At 50.7% G+C, this 18,633-nt stretch overlaps 1 protein-coding gene across 7 annotated transcripts in view; it reads right to left on the bottom strand.

Moving 5' to 3' along the window:
* Window positions 1–1,097: 1,097 nt before the first annotated feature.
* Window positions 1,098–18,633, bottom strand: part of Agpat3 (1-acylglycerol-3-phosphate O-acyltransferase 3) — a 70,018-nt gene continuing 52,482 nt past the window's right edge. For all 7 annotated transcript variants that reach the window (XM_041634629.1, XM_041634627.1, XM_041634625.1 and 4 more), the window contains 8 exons: window positions 16,897–17,123; window positions 13,901–14,070; window positions 13,023–13,184; window positions 12,035–12,188; window positions 11,201–11,303; window positions 5,738–5,813; window positions 1,516–1,714; window positions 1,098–1,257 (listed from right to left, as the gene is read on the bottom strand). In XM_041634629.1, coding sequence (XP_041490563.1) covers window positions 1,169–1,257; window positions 1,516–1,714; window positions 5,738–5,813; window positions 11,201–11,303; window positions 12,035–12,188; window positions 13,023–13,184; window positions 13,901–14,070; window positions 16,897–17,074 — 1,131 coding nt within the window. In that variant the 5' untranslated portion in view covers window positions 17,075–17,123 and the 3' untranslated portion in view covers window positions 1,098–1,168. The remainder of the gene's footprint in view (window positions 1,258–1,515; window positions 1,715–5,737; window positions 5,814–11,200; window positions 11,304–12,034; window positions 12,189–13,022; window positions 13,185–13,900; window positions 14,071–16,896; window positions 17,124–18,633) is intronic.

The raw sequence follows: 18,633 nt of genomic DNA, 5'->3' as shown, positions 1-18,633 counted from the left end.
CTAGATCTCCTAGAAACCAGGCAGTCCTTCCTGTGCTGAGTAAGGAGGAAAATGTGCCTCCAGGGCCAGCCCACGGGACCCTGGCAAGGCACCAAGTGCAGGCAGAGGACCCCTGTTGTCTGTCAGGACAGCTTCTGTCACTGAAGTGGTATTGGGCAACGGTGGATGTGGATGGCAGCCATGACACTTTCCTGGGCAGAGGCAAGAGAGGATGAGGGCAGGGAGAAGCTGCGAGCCAGCCACAGACCAATTTGTAAAAATAAATTCTAATTCTAACAAGCACTAAAGGTGTCTGACTGAGAACAAGGAGGCCTGATGGTGACACCACCTCCTGAAGAGTGTCCCAGGGGAGTCCCACAGGCTGGAGCCCCCAGACACCACAACTTGGAGGTGTGGGGCCCAGGTGCAGGACTTCAGCCTGCTGGCTACAGAGGACGAGGAGGCCATGGACCTGTATGGAGGTGCTGTATGAACTCAGGGATTCCACGTTCTGCAGAGTTCTTGGGCGTTCACTTTAAAAAGAGACATAAGGTGCTTAAAACACAGCCTCCAGAGAGGCAGTGCCACCGGTGCTGCAGAGGATAGAGGGGTGGTCTTCAGCCCCTGGGCAGAGCAGGGACAAAGGGGCCAGATCTACATTCAGTGTGTGCTTATCTCTAAGACTTCCTCCCCCTGGCTAGAAGCAGAGGTGCTAAGCAGGGCAGGACAAATGAGCTCTGTAGGAGAAGGATCCAGCTGACCTGTCCCCCAATGAGGACATCGGCACCCATGAAGAGCCAGTGTTCTGGGGTGCAGGGCACAAGGTGGGGGCCAGGTTAAGTTCCCAAAATAACAAATAAGAAACAAAAGCCTCATTCTAAGTTTAAGAAGGGAGAGGAGCCAAGGCCGCCTCTTGGAGGCAAAGTTCTGGGGGAGCCCCACAGCCCCACCACCTTCCCCAAGCCCGCCTCTGTCCCCGCAGAGGGCCGATGGGACCCTGGGTGCTGGCTGACCATCTTCACCTGGCAGCTGAGTTCTTTGCTCTTGGCTCAAGTTTTGTTAATATTAGTCACCAGTTAATAAGAAAAATAGTCTCTAAGTGTCTCTTTCCCTCGTTCTCGTGTGTTCTGTTTTTAATTGAGTTAATTGGATACCGCGTCAGGTTATAGGTGTTCAATCACAGCATTAATTATTCCTTTTTCTTAAGCTCTTGGTTGCCATAGCTGGAGCCTTTTTCTATCTCGGTCACTCCTATCAGTCTTCGGACTCCGAAGGAAGCTTTAAAGACAAAAGAGAGAAGGTTAGAGGCTAGCCTCACGAGGGCACCCTTGCTGGTCTTGCCATTCCCTACCCCTAATCCCTTCCTCTCAGTGTGCAGCCGCTCTAGAACAGGAAGCCACACTAGAGTGAAAGGAGGGCACAACTTCCACAGCCCAACATGCAGGAGCCTCCCAGGGTCACCATGATAAGCCATCAGCCTTGGGTGGTGGCCCAGTGACCCCAGCATGGGAGCTGGCATATCTGTGCTTTTTTTACCTGCTCCTACAAACCCCAAGAATGTCAGGATGAGGAGAGGGGATCCACTGGCAAAGACACCCAGGACAAAGCTGAAGAGGGGGGACAGTAGGATGGTGGCCCAGCACAGGAAGTTCAGGAGGGTCCACGGCCTTCGGGCAGGCTTGATCGGCTCTCCTGGGAATGTGCCCTTCTGCTTGTACATCTCTTGCAGGGCGTCCTGAGAGTGAAGGGGAGAACAGGAAGTTGAGACTGTCAAATGGGACCCTGATGCAGGAGAAAACTCAGCAATAAAAGCCACTGGCCAAGACACAAGCCACAGAAAAAAGCAGACAACACCCTGGTACAGGAGGAGCAGGAACCACTTCCGTGGAGGACCTTCAGTCACTAGTACAGAGGACATGTCATCTGGACCCAGGAGTTAACTAGGAAATGGCCAGTCAAAGCTGTATGTGGTCACAAGTGGCAGATGGCTGGCTGGTTCAGACCCTAACAGTTACCAAAGCCCAGGCAAGGGATAGCAGCATGGACCTGCTTGGGCGCTGGGCCTGGCTACAATCCACACTCACCTCTCATACCATGGCATCCAGGGACCAAACTTAGAACATTATCTTGCAGAGCAAGCACTTTTACCCACTGAGCCACCTTGATGGCTCCACTCCATTCCTATATTGTTTTCCTCCTCCTCCTCCTCCTCTTCATCCTCTTCTTTCTTTGTCTTCTTCCTTCTTTGACATGGGATCCTTGGTAACCTAGGTTGGTGTGGAACTCTCCACATAGTTGATACTGGCCTTTAACTTCTGCTCCTCCTAAGAGGCTAGGATGTTGGAATAGCAGGCATTAACTGCCACCAGCTACATTTTCTTCTTGAGAGGTGTACTATCCTCTCTCTGTGTGTCTATTTATCTATCTACCATCTATCTAAAACTTAACTGACATATTTATGGGTCATGGTCTCTATCACACACACACACACACACACACACGCACACTGTGTAAGGAGCAGAGGCTGGCTGGGCACTACCTCACATCTGCCATCTATTTGTGTTGAGAATGACTAGAGTCCTCTCCACTGAAGATTCTGAAATTCAGAGTTGATATCAGCCACGCCAGTAATCCTAACACCGCTTTGGGACGTCCCACGCCATCAGCCACACCAGTAATCCTAACACCACCCAGCTCTGGGATGTCCCACCCTTCCAGTCTTCTACCCTCTACTATGGTGAGACTGGCTTCCATTGGTAAGGGAGCATGGGCTGTGTCCTCCCGTTCCTGGCTGGCTTTACTTCTGCACTATTCCTTCATTTCCATCCACGTTGTTCCAAATGGCAAATTTGATATGTAGTGGCTGAACAGTGTTACTCTGTGTTTTACACATCATATTTTCTTTTCTTTTTATTTCTCTTTGTTTTGTTGTTGTTATTGGTTTTTCTTTCTTGAGGCAGGGTTTCTCTGTGTAGCCCTGGTTGTCACTGAACTTGCTCTGTAGACCAGGCTGGCCTTGAACTCGGAGATCTGCTTGCCCCTGCCTTCTGAGCCCTGGGATTAAAGGCATGCGCCACCACCATCCAGCTTCATCATAGTATCTTTATTCGTCCATCAGAGGGTGGGAGGACTTCTACCATGAACAGCACTGAGGTAATGCTGACTGCAGGTGCCTTTGGCTCTCAAATTAAGTTTTCTCCTGTTAAGTCCCCACAGGAGGACTTCAGGGTCCCATGGTGGTTTAGCTCCTAGAGTTTCTTTGATTTTGTTTGGATTTCTCTTTCAGCGAGTTCATTTTGGGTATGTGGAAATACCTTTTGGACACTGGTTCTGTACCCTGAAACTTTAGGGAATTTTCCAGTTCTAACATTTTGGCAGTTCTGACTTTTGTGAAATGGAAAGTTGTGCTGTCTAAGGACAGGGTGGTTGGATTAACCTCCTTTCCAATCTGGACTTCCTTCACCTCCTTCTCTTCCTAAGCGCTCTGTGAAGTGCTATGCTGGATAAGGATGCCTCGACAGACAGATGTGCTGAACCCCAGGACTCTTCCATCAGGATGATGAGTCTGTGGCACATGGTCTGAGCTGTGTGAGCCAAGAACCTTTTACACCTTCTTTGGTGGTAAAGGAGATGGGCATACGTTATCCAGGTTTCCAAACAGGTGCACATGAAGCCAGTAAAACCAACCTCATATGATTTTGATTCCATTTGTTGGTTGTTGTCTTGTTTTATTTTTGTTAATACTAATTCCATTGTTTTGTTTAATCAGTCTTGACCAGAGTTTTCTATTTTATTAATTTTTTTTGAGATATGGCCTCACCATGTCCAACCTTGGATTTCCTGAATGCTGGCCTTGAACCTCAAACCTGTCTCTTGAGTGCTGGGATCAAAAGTGTGCTCCTCTACACCTGGCTCCTTCTTTATTATTTATTTAACGTGCATTGGTGTCTGCCTGCATGTATGTCTGTGTGAAGGTGTTAGATCTTGGTGTTACAGACAGTTGTGAGCTGCCATGTGAGGGCTGGAGATTGAACCTGGGTCCTCTGAAAGAACAGCCAGTGCTCTTAACCTCTGAGCCATCTCTCCAGCCCCTTTGTTAATATTCTTGAGAAAAGCGTTTGGTATGCAGTGGGAACCTGATACACAGTAAGCGCTGTACACACAGGGCACAGCCCACAGCACCGCTCTGCTGGCAGACTGATTTTGTTCTCCACTTGCCCCAGGCCTTTCTGCTACTTCGTTCACTCTTCTGCAGGCCTTCTTGTCTCCACTCTCATCGTTACATGCTCATTCATTCTGTATCTGCTACTTCTCAAGTCCCTCTGAGGACTTTGATTGTCCTGCCAGGCATTGGCAAGACTTTGCTGCCATGGACATTTTGTCTTGTGGTAGCTTGCAGCTGGCCTTCACCTGGGTCCCACCTGTACAAACCCTTAACAGTCTGCCTCTGGGGTCACCTCCTCCAGTTGTGCACGGGTCTCCCTCAGCAACCTGAGGGAGCTCTCTGTATACCACTTTCTATTCCAGTGTCTCCATCTTCTGGAACTGAGGGTGGGCCAAGACAGTCACCAGGGCAACGCTCTCCAGCACGAAGGAGGAGGTGGGTGGGAACAAGTTCAACCTTCCCTAGGCTGACTTCCTAGAAGGTGGGGCCTCTAGGGTGGTAGCATGGGTCACATGTAGTCACTATATAGTAAAACGGGTCACACGCAGTCACTATATAGTGACATGGGTCACATGCTACCACCTTATAGTCCTGTGCAAAGTCACATCTCACCATCTGATCCCATGGGGCTACAAATCAGGACTTTGGGGGAAACCAGCAAACACTAGCAGAGTGTGTATCATCAGCATAGGTCCCTTCCCCTCAGGTCTCGCTCTCTTTCCTCCTTGGTCTCTGGAGCTCCCTTACTTCCTTGGGAGCTGCTCGAAGCACTGGTAAGGACTGTTTCCCGCAGGCTTTTCTGATCATCTGATTTCCAACAATGCTGAAATGGACACCTATTGTCCCAGGAAGTGAGCATAGGATAAGCATGCACTTTGGAGTGAACTGGACACATGGGCCCCATGACATAAATATGCTGTTGTAAATCTGGGGGCTGTCCACAACATAGGCATGTTATTGTAAATCTGGGTGATGTCTGTTACACTCATAAAATTTCTTAAAAAGGCCATCAACACAGTCTCACACGTGGGACACTGTGCAAGGCTTCTGCACAGCTGTGCACACCAAGCACCGGGCCAGATGTCACTCTTCATTGGAGGGCTAACTTCTCAAATTTTAAGAAAAAGAGAAGAATCTAATGCAGGTGAGAACCACCAGTGCTTGTTGATGTGGGATTCATCTCTGCACGCTGTGAATATTCTTTATTGACGTTGGTTAATAAAGAAGCTGCTTGTGGCCAATGGCTTAACAGAATAAAGCTAGGCAGGAAAACTAAACTGAATGCCGGGAGAAAGAAGGTGGAGTCAGGAGAAGTCATGTAGCCACTGTGTAAGCCACAGTCACATGGCAATACACAGATTAATAGAAATAGGTTAATTTAAGATATAAAAGTTAGCCAGAAATACGCTTAAGGTATTGGCCAAACAGTATTGCAATTAATACAGATTTCTGTGTGATTATTTTGGACATCTGGATGGCTGGGAAATGAACAAGTTAGCCCCGCCCCCAACAGAGAAGCATGCAGCACCTGCCTATCCTCCTTACCACCCCGCCTGCTTTGGAGGTAGAAGATGGGCAAGCAGGAGCCTTTACCTTCTCCTGGTACAGCTTGTGAAGCCACTGGGCTGCGTCGTTCTCATCTGCAGGGATGTCTTCCAGGGGGAACCTCCTGTCGTGTCAAGAAGATTAAGAGCAACGTGAGAGAAGGGAAAACTGCTCGTGGTTGGGAGGGAGAGAGTGAAACCAGCAGGCAACAAAATAAGTCTTGGTGGTCAGCCGACACACTGAAACCTTCTGGGCTCCCACGAGGGCTAAAAGATGCCTCTATATCCGGGGACCCTTTGAGTTACCTGCCTGGCAGAGCATGCCTTGACTTCCCCATAGGGTGATTGCAGTGGCCTTGGTCTCTCCTAACACAGTCACTGTTGGAGATAATCAAGACAAGGTCTGGGGCCTTTGACCTTGACTGTCACCCTCACTGGGCTGAGGGAGACTGGGAGATGAAGAAAGCACACTCTGGGCAAGTCTATGAGACTGCTTCCAGAGAGGTCTCTGACCTGACCATTTGTTGAATCCATTGATGGATTTAATTTTGAATAACTTTTGGGAGGCCCTGTAACTGTGCAAGGCCCCTGGCCGGGGTGTGCCTCTAAAAGGTATATACTGGCCCCCTCCTGTCATTCTCTCTGCTTCCTGACCACCACGAGGTAAGCAGCTTGGTTCTGCACAAATGCTCCCCACCCCTGATATCTGAATCTCTCCTTAACCCCCACAATAATGGAGCCAGATGACCATGGTCTGAACTCTGACACTAGGAACTAAAACACATCCCTCAGGTTGTTTATGCATAAGTGACCAACACAAGGTGAGTTGAAGTGCCCAGAAAGGAGCGAGGGAGGGGAGAGAGAGGAAGGAACAGAGGAGGAGGGAGGGAGAGAGACAAGCAGAAGTCATCCAGGGAGAGATAGACAGGGACAAACACTGCTCCTGGGTTAAAGACTCTATAAGGCCAATTAAACAAACTTCAAGACTATGGAGAGTTCAATGTTGCAGACTACAGCCAAATTATCTTCAATTATTTTCAGTCTCTTACAAAGCCATCCACTACCTACCCTGTGTCTGATCTAGCATCCTGGAGACTATCAAAAGCTAACAATATATTCTAAGCAGATGACCAGCTCCTACAAACCCAAAGGCTAAGATGCCATGAGCTAGCCTCCGAGACCTGTAGTAGTCCCTTGCTCTACCTGTGGCTCCTATCATGCATGTGATAAATACTTCCTAACTTTCTCTGGTCTGTAACTAATAATAATATCACATAACTACTTCCACAGTGGGAAACAGCATTTGGAGGAGACTTCAATGTGTGGTTTGGGGCCATGGTCACTCATACCTGACTCTAAAGCAAACCGTCTCTTATTCCCTTTGAGATGAGGGCAGTTTCTGTGCCAATAATTGTTGAATTATCTCGGCTCGAGAAATAATCAGGCTAGCTAAAAAATAGAACAATTATATTTTTCTTTATTATAAGGGGCAAACTCACGAAACAGGAATGAGAAGTCTGAGCTCAGCTGTGTAGAGCAGGAACCACAGAGACAGAGAGCACACCAGGGCCGCATTTTCTCCAGGTACCCAGAAAGTCAGGCCCTAACTTGGTCCCACCTCTTAAAGATAATTGGCTGACAAAGATTCCCCATCAAATAACGTTTTGTTAGACACGTGGATCACTGCTTCAAGACAAAACTACATATCCCAGGAAAGAAAAGTATTCAACATTGGGAAATTTTAATCTCAGCTTACAATAAATGTTTCCATGTGGACCCTGAACTGTCTTAGCCCCTATTCTGGGAGTCTGTTGGTAAACAAACAGGTGGCTGCCTAGCAACTACAGGTGAAGCCTTTCCCAGTCACGTGGCTCAGCCCCTGCTGTGGAATCCAATCAGACTGTGAATAAAGAGAGAGTGTGAACTACACAGAGAAGTGTATGGAGACCTTTCCATCACTTTTCCACTGGAGACCCGGAAGAGATAGACATGCTGTGCCCATGCCCCCACAGCTCACAGGGCACGTCTGGGAGATGAAATTCTGCCACATATGGAAAGCACATATCCTCGCCTTCTAGAAGCATCTGATGGCAATGAGCATCATTGCTCCCAGAGGAGCATCTCAACTACTGTGCTTGACTTGAAATCACAGGCTGAGAGAGTGATGCTGAGCCACTTGTGGGGACAGTCAGCTAGGACTCTGTCACCTAAGAATAAGTGTTTGCGTCATAAGCTTCTTTAAAAAGTTAGGCCCGAGCTGGGCTCATGGTTTTAATTCCAGCACTCAGGAGCCTGGTCTGCACAGTGAGTTCCAGGGTAGCCAGGGCTACACAGAGAAACTCTGTCTCCAAAAACAAAAGGCAAGATCCAGAGCTGGGTGTGGTGGCCCATACCTTTAATCCTAGCACTTGGGAAGCAGAGACAGGTTCCTGGCCAGCCTGGTCTACATGTCAGGTTCTAGGCCAGCCAAGCCTACATAGTGAGACCCCATCTCAAAACATAACTATTATTGGAAGGAAGGAAGAGGAAAAAAGAAAGAAGGAAGGAGGAAGGAAAGAAAGGAAGAAAAGAAGGAAGGAAGGAAAGAAGGAAGGAAAGAAGGAAGGAGAAAAGGAAGGAAGGAAAGAAGGAAGGAAGGAAGGAAAGAAAGGAAGAAAAGAAGGAAGGAAGGAAGGAAACTAGACCCATTGGCATATTCTTGTAATGCCAGAACTTGGGACGTGGAGCAGGGGAATCAGGTGCACCAGGCCAGCCTCACAGGGAGGTCCTGCTTTCCACAGGGAACTGCAGTACTTCACAATGCCCAGGAGGTGGCAGAGAGCACACAGACTAGAGTGATCAGCGCCCTCCTCATGGAGACACATCCCATGTCCCCAGGTGACATGGGAACTCCTAGGCATTCTGCACCCTCTGCATGCTGTGTTTTCTGGTGTGCCACATGCTTCACACCCTAGAGTTCCCTTTGTTTCACTACTCTTGTACGCTAAGTCATTATGAAGTCACATAGGGACACTTAAACACTGTGAGTCTGTGCGGTCACCAAGAAGACTGCTGGAAGAATGGGGGGTATAGACACACGGTGGCTACACGAGACAGGTGCTTTGCATCCAGGGGGTCGAGAGAGGCCACAGTTTCATCTGTTTAATGTTTTAAGACTTCATTTGCTGGATGTAAAGGGAACTATGAGTAAGGGGGAAGGGCTGTGATGAGCATGGCTCTGGCTTGGGTGGCCCTCACAGTGGCCCGCGGTTCTTTCTTCCACAGAGAAAAGCCACATGAAATGCCCACAGCCTGAGACAGATCTGTGCATTTAAAGTAAGGCCCTCAGAGGCTGCGGCTGTGTAGGCTGTTAGGGACCTTTCCACCTCAGCACACACACCCAGCAGAGGACCACTGCAGGCTCAGAGCCACATCAGGGGGAGAGGCAAGAGCATTTGAGCAGACAAAATTTAAGCCTCTGCCTTCCAAGGGCTCCATCCACGTGTGGGGGAGGAACTGTCACAGTCAGTGGGTGTAGCTGGAGGGGGGGCACCTCCTACAGCAAGAAGGCTATAAGGCTTAGACCTCCTTCATGTCTCTCCCTGGTGTGTGTGTGTGTGTGTGTGTGTGTGTGTGTGTGTGTGTGTGAGACGCCACATACACATTCACACTACCATAAACATTATAAAAGAAGTAAAAATAAAAGCAAACGCTGACAAGACGCATGTAGATGAGGTCCCGCTGGCTTCCCTCTCTTGGCAGCTACAGCTTGAGCTCTAGTTACCCTGAATTTCCATGGAAGTACTCCACATCCCAAGGCTAACACGGGCATGCCAGCACAGAGAACAGAGGACCCTTGAGGGTACACACATGCAGGCTTGCCCTGTCACAGCTTCTAGAGTGCTATCACCCTCAAGGGAGGCTGAGGGAAGGCCCTTAGATGTGACTGCAGGGGCATTCTGGATGATGGGAAAGGCATATCTGTGCAAAGTCCATGGTCAAGGGCAGACCAGCCAAGGCCTCTGCGAGCTCTTGAGATGCTCACTGAAATATAGCGGGACACAGCTACAGAAATATCACAGAGGAAGTATCAGAGATGGAGGAGGCCTCCTAGTCATAGCTTGGTGTCCCTGTGGGGGCACTTCAGCTAGATGGTTGGCTGGGCAGCAAGAGGGGCTGGATGAGTGGGACCTGGAGCAGTTAAGCCAGGGACAGAAGTGTGACTGACCTCTGAGGGGCTCACTTCTGGACATGACCAGATTCTCAATCATTGTCATCTACCCTAGCACTATGGTTTTGGTCTCTGCTGTCTCTTGAAGACTATGAATTAGCAGCTTGGTCTCCAAGGAGGCCCTACTTTAAAAAAAAGTGGGGCCCAGTGGGAGGCCCTGGGTGATGGCCATCCCTGGAGGGGTCAGCACCTTGGTCCTTCCTCTTTTACCAACTGGTCGATGAGGCGATTGCTATAATCAGTAGTGTGTTGTGCTTCTGCCATTATGTGCTGACCCCACACTGGACCAAAGCAACAGACTCAACCACAGAATGAAACTAAGTTTCTTCTAAGTTGATTGTCTCAGGTGTTTGTTACAGTGATAGGAAGCTAACTAACACACCTGGCATTGGAAGCCACCTAAGGCCCAGGGTTAATCACCACAGTCCCTTGGGGTCAATAGTGGGCTGGACCCTTGCTGGAAGATGAACAACATGAAGGAGAGAATTAGGCTCACTTGCTGACTCCAATCCAGGGCAAGTTCCCAGGACAGGATACAGGGTCCTGAACCTCAGTTTAAAGACCAGGAGAAAAAAGCAACAAGCTCTTTGCTTACCTTCACAGCCTTATTTCTGGAAGCTCCCACACAGTGTAATTTGTAACCAACATGAGCTCAAGTCTGCTTAGAAAAACCAAGCGCAGGTGTCAAACTGAAGCGATTTTGGGTGGATTATTTCCTCAGGAGACACAGAGAAGAACATCACCTTGGCCATGGCCCCAGTCAACACTGAGACATGACTGCACCCACCCTGTCTAAGGCAGGCTGCCGTGTGTGAGGTCTCAGAGCAGGCAGTTACAATGGGTCCTGACAGTGTATGCGTCTAAGAAGATGACCAAGCAGTTCCTGAAGGCGCCATCACCTGGGCTCTGAAGAGCAGGCAGGGCCTTCTCCAATCAGAACTCCCTGGAGATGCCCAAGCCACTATCTAGAAGTTATCAAGCCAGATCAGAGCCACCTGGTGACAGTCCCACTCTACCGGGGGCTGTGCAGGAGGTCCCATGTCACTGGCTGAAAGTGAGAGACCAGAGGTTAACATTAGTTCACTAGACTGTGTGACTGGGAGAGCAACTGACAGTGGCGGGATGTGGGACAGAGCTTTCCTCAGAAAGACATACACTGTGTCCACTGAGACAGAGAGACAAGAAACGACCCTCACACTGATCAGGGGAACACAGCTGGGGACACTAGGGGCTCTGGTGTTGCCTTCTATGTCCCACATCCTCAGGAGTACTGCGGAGGGTCAGCCTCGTCAGGGCGCTCACCTCACACACATGTCCGCCTCATATTTCTTCCCATAGAGGATTCCCAGCAGGGACGGGTTCTTACTACTCCTGAAGTTCAGGGTCACATCGTAGATGGCTCCAGCTGTGGGGAGGAGGCAGGACCAGTGAGAGATGGATGACGGGAGACACTCTACAGTAGTGACATCACCACCAAGCAGAAAAGTCACTTTTACACTGGGTCTGCCCCTCGACATGCAGAGCGGGGATGGAGGGGCGACGATCTTCACTCCCGGCTGGCTGCTGATGGTTCCTGCGTGCTCAGTGCTCTTCAGCCCTTTCTGTGGCTTCCCTAACTCCTCCCAGGTGAAGCAGACATCTCTGATCTGACTTCTTCTTTCCATGGCTTGCAGTATTTACTGTGTTACTCTGACAGTTTTCGGCTAAGCAGTATTTTATCATCCGCAAAGAGCTGCGAGATCTGAAAACACGTCAATCCTACTTCCTCCTCCTCCCCCAGGCTTTGAGTGGATCTTACACTTTATAGTTTGTATACTTTTTAAAGCTTTTCTTTTCTTCTCTTTTTAAAACACAGGCTTACGTAGCCCAGGCTGGCCTCAAACTATGTTGCTGAGGATGACCTCGAATTTATACAGTCAAAAGTGATCTTCCAACCCTGATTTCATCTCCTGAGTACAGGCCTGTGCCACAATATCTGGGTTTATGGGGTTCAAGGACATAGGACCTCATGTATTCTAGGTAAGTCTTCTACCAACTAAGCAATATCCCCGGCTCCATTTAACTTCTTGCTGCATAACAGTAGCCTAAAAGGTAGTGGCAGACTCCAGTTTCTCACCATGGGTCCCGGTCTCCTACCTGTCCCCCGGAGGCACTGGACCGCAGTGGTAAAACCCTTGGTCCGGGGCAGTAGATGGTACTTGAGTGGCGGCAGCCCCTTGGAGGTAGCCACCTCCATGCTGATGCGGTGCTTGGTCTCTGTGAAGCGTGTTCCTTCGCAGTAGAGGAGAAACTAGGTACAGAATGAACGTAGGGTAGGGAGAGGCAAGAGGGTTATTCCAGGCCAGCAGGGAAGGAACCAGAGCCCTGCCAGGCAAGGCCCCTAACATTCTGGGTCTCACATGCTACAGCAGCATAGCACAGGCTGCTGGGTGCACAGAGAACTGAAGCACAGAATCATCCAGCGACAAGCATGTGGTGTCATTGAAGTGGCATTTTATTCTAGGGCTGCAATCTGCACTCCCATCACAGAAATGAATGCATACAGAACGGTTTTCCTGAAAGAACTATCCAGAAGAGAAACCTGAAGGTGTCCCTGAGCAGCAGCCTTTATCAGAAGACAGAGCATCTGTTGTCCCTGAGAAATGTGAACTAAGAGGCCAGGTTTCCAAGAGTAGACAAGAAAGATGAGATTTGTTATGGCTCTCCCATCTCCCTGCACCCTAGGAGGGTGTGTGCCAAAGTTAGGCTTGTAGCAGAGGGAACAGATGAAAACTATGTCCCAGGAAAGGCGCCAAGTCTGAAAGGTCAGGTGAGATGGTCTTGTGGGCACATGTATGCACAGATGTGTGTGTTAGACTGGCTGGCCAGTGAGTCTCAGGGGGTCGCTTGTCTCCACCTCCCCAGCGCTAGGATTATTCGCATGCGCACCACAGCCTGGCTTTTCTGTTTGGGTGCTGGGGCTCAGACTCAGTTTCTTATTCTTGTGTGGCAAACACTTTACCAAATGAGCCATTTCCCCAGCCAGAGATCCTACAATGTATGACTTGGGCCATGGCATACACACAGGAGGATTGAGTTGTCCCCCTTGGCCACCGCCATCTCATGGTACATGCAGCACACTCACCCACATGCATTCTGGGTAGTCCGCCAAGCGCTTCAGCCCCTCTTTGACAATGTCCCGGTCTTCCTCCCACTTCCTTTTGCAGAATACGATCTCCAGAAAGTACCACGTCCAGCCGATGAGAGGCACGCACAGCAGCTCCCTCTTAGCCAGCACCTTGGAGCTCTGCAGGGAGCAGGGAGGCCAGTGGCATCTGTCAGAAGTGGGGAGGGCCTGGCCGGAAGCCCTGACAGCCACCCCAGGGGCTCAGGCTTTGCTTTTCCTGGTTCAAAGCATTTGCCATAAACAGGACCCTGGCTTATGGATCAGCACACCTCAAGCACACTCGGGGAGGGGACCTCAGAAACTGTTCAAGAGTCAAATTTTTGGAGGAGGGCAGGTGCACCAGGATATGGAGGATAACACCTCAGTTCCAGGTCCCTTTTTTGACCTCCATTTTCCTGCCATGAGTTAGGGGCTTTGGCTGCACTGAAATCCCTGGCCCTCTTCATGTCGTTTAAATTCATCGGAGGCCACTCAGCTAACTGCAATTATTCATTTGGTCTTGAGTGGAATCCTCTGGAAGGTGAAAGGTGCTGACAAGAAATGAAGTCACAGCTAGTCCCAAGAATAGGCAGGAAACTGAAGAGGGTGCCACACGGGGAAGACACACACCCCATCTCACTATTAAGGGGGCAAGTCAAGAAACCTCCAAGGGACAAGCCTCTACAGTCCTGGGAGCTTCAGATCCCAGAGGTTTCCTCCTAGGGCCCTATTTCACCATTACTCATCCAGACCCTCCCCGAACCCCCTGGGAGTCACCCCCAGACCCCATCGCTCACCCCCAGCCCTTCCCTGACACCATTGCTCACCCCCAGCCCCTCCCTGACCCCATTGCTCACCCCCAGCACACCAAACCGCTCGCACATGGTCCACCCACAGAGGAAGTCGATCTCGAAGTTGTGGTTAAGGATGACAACTGCGTGCTCCTTCCCAAAGCGGTCCACGGTGGCCTGGTCGGTGAAGAGAGTGCACTCCGTGCAGGACCACCACTCCAGGAGCATGACCAGCTCTGCGGGAGGGCGGGGTCAGCACTGCGAGATGCCTGCCCAGCGCCCCCCTCTTAGGTCTCCGCAGGCTCTGGGAGTGCAGTCTGAGGGCCACTTCCATTTTCATCTGCAGGGGAGCTTCCTCCTAGAGCTGAGCTCCCAGGGCTCCTGCTTCTAAGCTTCCCCAAATCACAGCTGTGTAGTCTAACGGGAGCTGGGCGGTGGCACACAGAGGAAGCAGGGCCTGGCAGACCTAAACGGACCCCACTGCCTCAGTGCGCAGCCACCGTGGCACTAGTTTGCTCATGCGGAAGGAGGGGGGCTGTGTCCTCACTGACAGGCAAGGAGAACACCTGCAGGGCTGTGGAATTAGCAGTTGGAAAGTGATGATAAGGTGGACATGTTGACTCTTTTGCCTACAACTTTCTCTGGTGTAAGCTGTGGTTCATACACAGTTTTGCTCACCCCAGGCCTAAGGAAAAGCTCAGATGAGATCTACTGCTGCCCAGGAGGCTGTAGGACCCCCCAAAGGCACGGAACGGTGCGTGGCCAGGAGTGTGGAGTGTACTCAGTAGCTGACCCAGCATCTCCACCACAACACAGAACTGAGCCTCCTCTGCCTGCAACTCATAGGCCAGTGGCAGATTCAGGATGGACCAGGATCGTAGTATCGCCTGTCCCCTCTGGAAGATTTAAGGGAAACACATGTTCACTTTCATAAGAAGGTCAGGGCCAGACAGTTCCATGTTAAGAACTTTGCATGTGTTTGTTCAGGAAAGAATCTGGACATAAATGAGTTCTGGTGGGAAGTACAAGATGGCAGGCAGGCGTCCCAAGTGCACCCCATGGTCTCCAGTGGGAATCACACCATGGAGACCAGGCATCTGAGGAGCATGGACCAGGATAAAACTGCCACCCGAAGGATGGTCACAGGAAGATCCATACTTCTGACTCTGGCCACTGCTCTGAGAGAATCCCAAAATCCTCTGCAAAGAACTGTCTGTTGGGGATGGAGCCAGCGAACACTGCCTGCCTCAAACATGGAATCCACAAGCCGGGTGAGGCCTCGGGGGCATGGGAACTCTCATCCAGAGGGATGCCAAATGGCCTAGGTGCTTTAGAACACGGCAGAGGTAGGGTCCTTAATGTTTTCCAAACACATCAGCACATGGCCAGATGGGCATCCCATGCGTGTGCCTGAGAGCCACGCGTGTCCACACAAGACACACAGTGGTGGCTCTGCCACTAGAGAGTGGTGACAGTCATCACCCTGCAGCCCAGCACAGGGTACCACCCAGTCACAACACAGATTGAAGCTCTGAGCACCAGCACCCAGAGAGTCCCCAAGGACGTGCTCTTCAGTCACCAGGTCAGGGCCCTGAGAACTGGCTTCTCTGCCCTTCCCAGGGGCTGCAGTCGGGGAGTCTCAGCGGGACACGTGCTGTTCTGGCTTCAGAGTGCTACTAGATGCGGGAGGCTATGACTTAGTGTTTCTCTGTAAACATTTGTGTGGCCTTGTCACCCGGTCACACAAGCACAACAGCATTATGTGTGGATGTGGGATTCCTAGTTCACCCTTTGTGAAACAGCTGTCCCCTTTTGAGTCAAACTGAGGAGGGGACTCGGGCAGAATGTTGTCACTGATGGGGAGGGCATAAAGGTGCAGAGCCTGAAGACACACTTCCCTGTGAGATGGCACATGCCCTCTGCTGTGACAGCCAGGCATAAACAGCAGCATACTGAATACTTATTTGTGTATCTGATTTTTTTAAACTTAGAAATGCAGTTGGAGGGCTGGAGAGATGGCTCAGTGGTTAAGAGCATGGACTGCTCTTCCGGAGGTCCTGAGTTCAATTCCCAGCAACCACATGGTGGCTCACAGCCATCTGTAATGAGATCTGGTGCCCTCTTCTGGCTTTCAGGCATACATGGAGGCCGAACACTGTGCACATAATAAATAAATAAATCTTTTAAAAAAGAATATGGTGGTGATCGACTTTTTTTAAAAAAAAAGAAAAGAAATGCAATTGGAAGAAGGTTCTCTGGTACAGAAAGACCACTCATTTTCTCAGTGTCCGCGTGGACCCCCTGTGGAGAGATATGGTCAGTACTAGCCTCAACAAGACAACCTGGTGAGCTTTGGGTCCATATGACAAGACAAGACGAAGATGCCGTGGGGAGTGCACATCTACAGAACTCTCAAAGCTGTATTCTTACTCTGCAGAGCAACTGAGTCAACCTGGCTTCCTGTAAACTGCAGGTAGTCACACCCAGGTCAGTGCCGCTCCCAGTGCACAGGCTGTGAGTAAGTGGCTGTCTCTCCAGGTTTCTCACAGAAATGCGCTCTCATGCACTAGTGCATCTGACAGACAGTGTGTGGCAACATGCACACACTCGTGACTAAGGGCACTCTTGCTTTTTCCCGTGCACTGTGATGTGAGCAGGCAGAGGGCCATGCGACACTGTGCTGGAGTGGAGGCTGGCTCTCAGCTCACTGAAACTACTCTCCTTGTTTTTGCTGGTTTGCAAGCACACAGAGGGTTGTGACGTACCCTGTGAAAGTCTAGTGACACAGCCCACTATGGAAATACCATGCACTTGGGAAGTCACATGGCCTGCTATGGAAATATCGTGTGGTTGAGACTAGTAAGGCTACTCTGGACAGCTGTTCACAGGGCTCCTGGGAGGGTGTGACCTCAGGGAGGATTGAACTTCACCTAGCTCTATTCTGGGATGGAGAGTCAGGTGTGGCCCTGTCCTTACAGCCCCTTGAGAACCCTGGGAGGAGACACTTCCCTTTCCCACTGGAGAAGAACCTTTGCACAATGCCTGTGGGCGGAGACACTTACGGCTCCAGAGCGAGTAGGCCAGGCGGCAGTTGATGCGGCGGTATAGCTGCTTGCTGATGGGCCAGAGGGCCAGTGTGCACAGCTGGGTGAAGTTGATAACCAACCCACTCACTACAAAGACGAAACCAATGAGCAGGTGCACCACGAACTGGGTCTTCAGGTAGGCAAGCAGGCCCATGGTCGCTGCTCAGGGGCGGGCGCACGGTCCTTCACTGAGAACAGCCGTCCTGCAAGCACAGGGCGCAATCAACGGTCATTGGATGCAGGGACTCGGCATAGGCTGTGGCCTGGGAAGCACAGTCCTCATTCAGGGCCCTGGGGAGGAGCTGCCCTGTGCCTGGCTCAGGGAGAGGCCCCTCTGGAGAGCTGAGGAACTACATTGTCTATGTGCATCTCACACATCATACTCTACCACCACACACACGCGCACGATGGCTCTCTGAGGCTGGACTGTTAGCAGGATGGCCAGCCACCAGGCCCTAAGGACATGTACACAGCAGGTCTCGCTCTTGTGATAGAAACTGGACCTCGTGCTGTGTCGGGAGCCTCAGCTCCGGCCAGATTTCCAGGTGACCAAAGCCTGTGGCAGCTTAACTGTGACTGTAAGAACATCCCAAACCACTTGGCTAAGTCACCTGGTTCTGGAGAAATTAGTTAAACCAGAAGTAGAAGATGAATGCATTGCCTGAAAGGGCAAAACCAGAACAGGGATAACAAGAACAACTCTCAGACACGCTGTGCTCCAGGGCCCGGTACAAACACTTCTCATCACAACTTGTCAATGGTCATGAAACCCCGGAGCGGATGTTCTTAGGACTGTGTGGAAGAGGTGAGTGACCAGCAGCAGGAATACTGAATGGTCTGTTCAGGGTCACTCGCAGAGCAGCAGGAAGAGATTTTATTGTGGACTTTGAGTCTTAAATCTAAGCTCACATCCCAAGAGCAGTTTCCTCACAGGCAGGGCCTCGGGCCATGTGCAACACGACAGCTCCCTCCACACAGTACAGGATGGATCTGCACAGCCCTCAAGATACAAGGGGTCAGAGTCTCCACAGTCATCCCCTGGCACTAGCCTCGTTGTGACAGCTCTGAGCCAGCAGTCCCAGGAAAGGGACAGCCCTCACCATCCCATGCTCATGTCATGTCTCGCCCATTGGTTTTGTGGCTTTCCAAGGAGATGCGCAGGCCTGTGTCACACCTCCAACCCCACAGTCAGGGCCCCAGAAACAGACCATGATTTTTCATAATGAACTTCAGCGAGGTCTTACACACAGTCACAACACACTCAATTTTGGGTGGCAAGTTTCAATGGCCAGGCAGCCACCACCAATACACAGAATGAGTCATTTAGGCTGGTCCCACCCAGACCCTGGTTGTGCCCATCTCTACTCTGACAGCTTGACTTTTATTCTTTTCCAAGGTGTAGAATGGCAGAATTTGGGCCCAGATGGCTTGGCGTCACACTGCTGAGCCTGACCCTGCCAGCATGCAACAGCAATTCCAGCGTCCACTTCTAAGTCCTCAGCTGTCCTTTACCTGATGAACCCGAGGTGTCGAGCTGCAGGGGACCAGGGTGAAGGAGCCACACTTGTTTGTGCTCCAGGCTGTAAGGATGGTTTTCTTGGAGCAACCTGCTCTAGCAACCATCCCTGTGCTGCACAGTGGTGGCTTCCTGCTCTACTGTAGGAGTCTAGAGTCTAGAAGCAGAGAGCTTGTGCAGGATCCCAAGTGAGCCCA

Source organism: Microtus oregoni, unplaced genomic scaffold (assembly GCF_018167655.1).
Source record: "Microtus oregoni isolate MIOR12 unplaced genomic scaffold, Mior012 000046F_ref0000063, whole genome shotgun sequence".
In the NCBI taxonomy this organism is placed as follows: Eukaryota; Metazoa; Chordata; class Mammalia; order Rodentia; family Cricetidae; genus Microtus; species Microtus oregoni.
The sequence above is the reverse complement of the archived record's forward strand: the minus strand, read 5'-3'. Positions and strand labels throughout refer to the sequence as shown.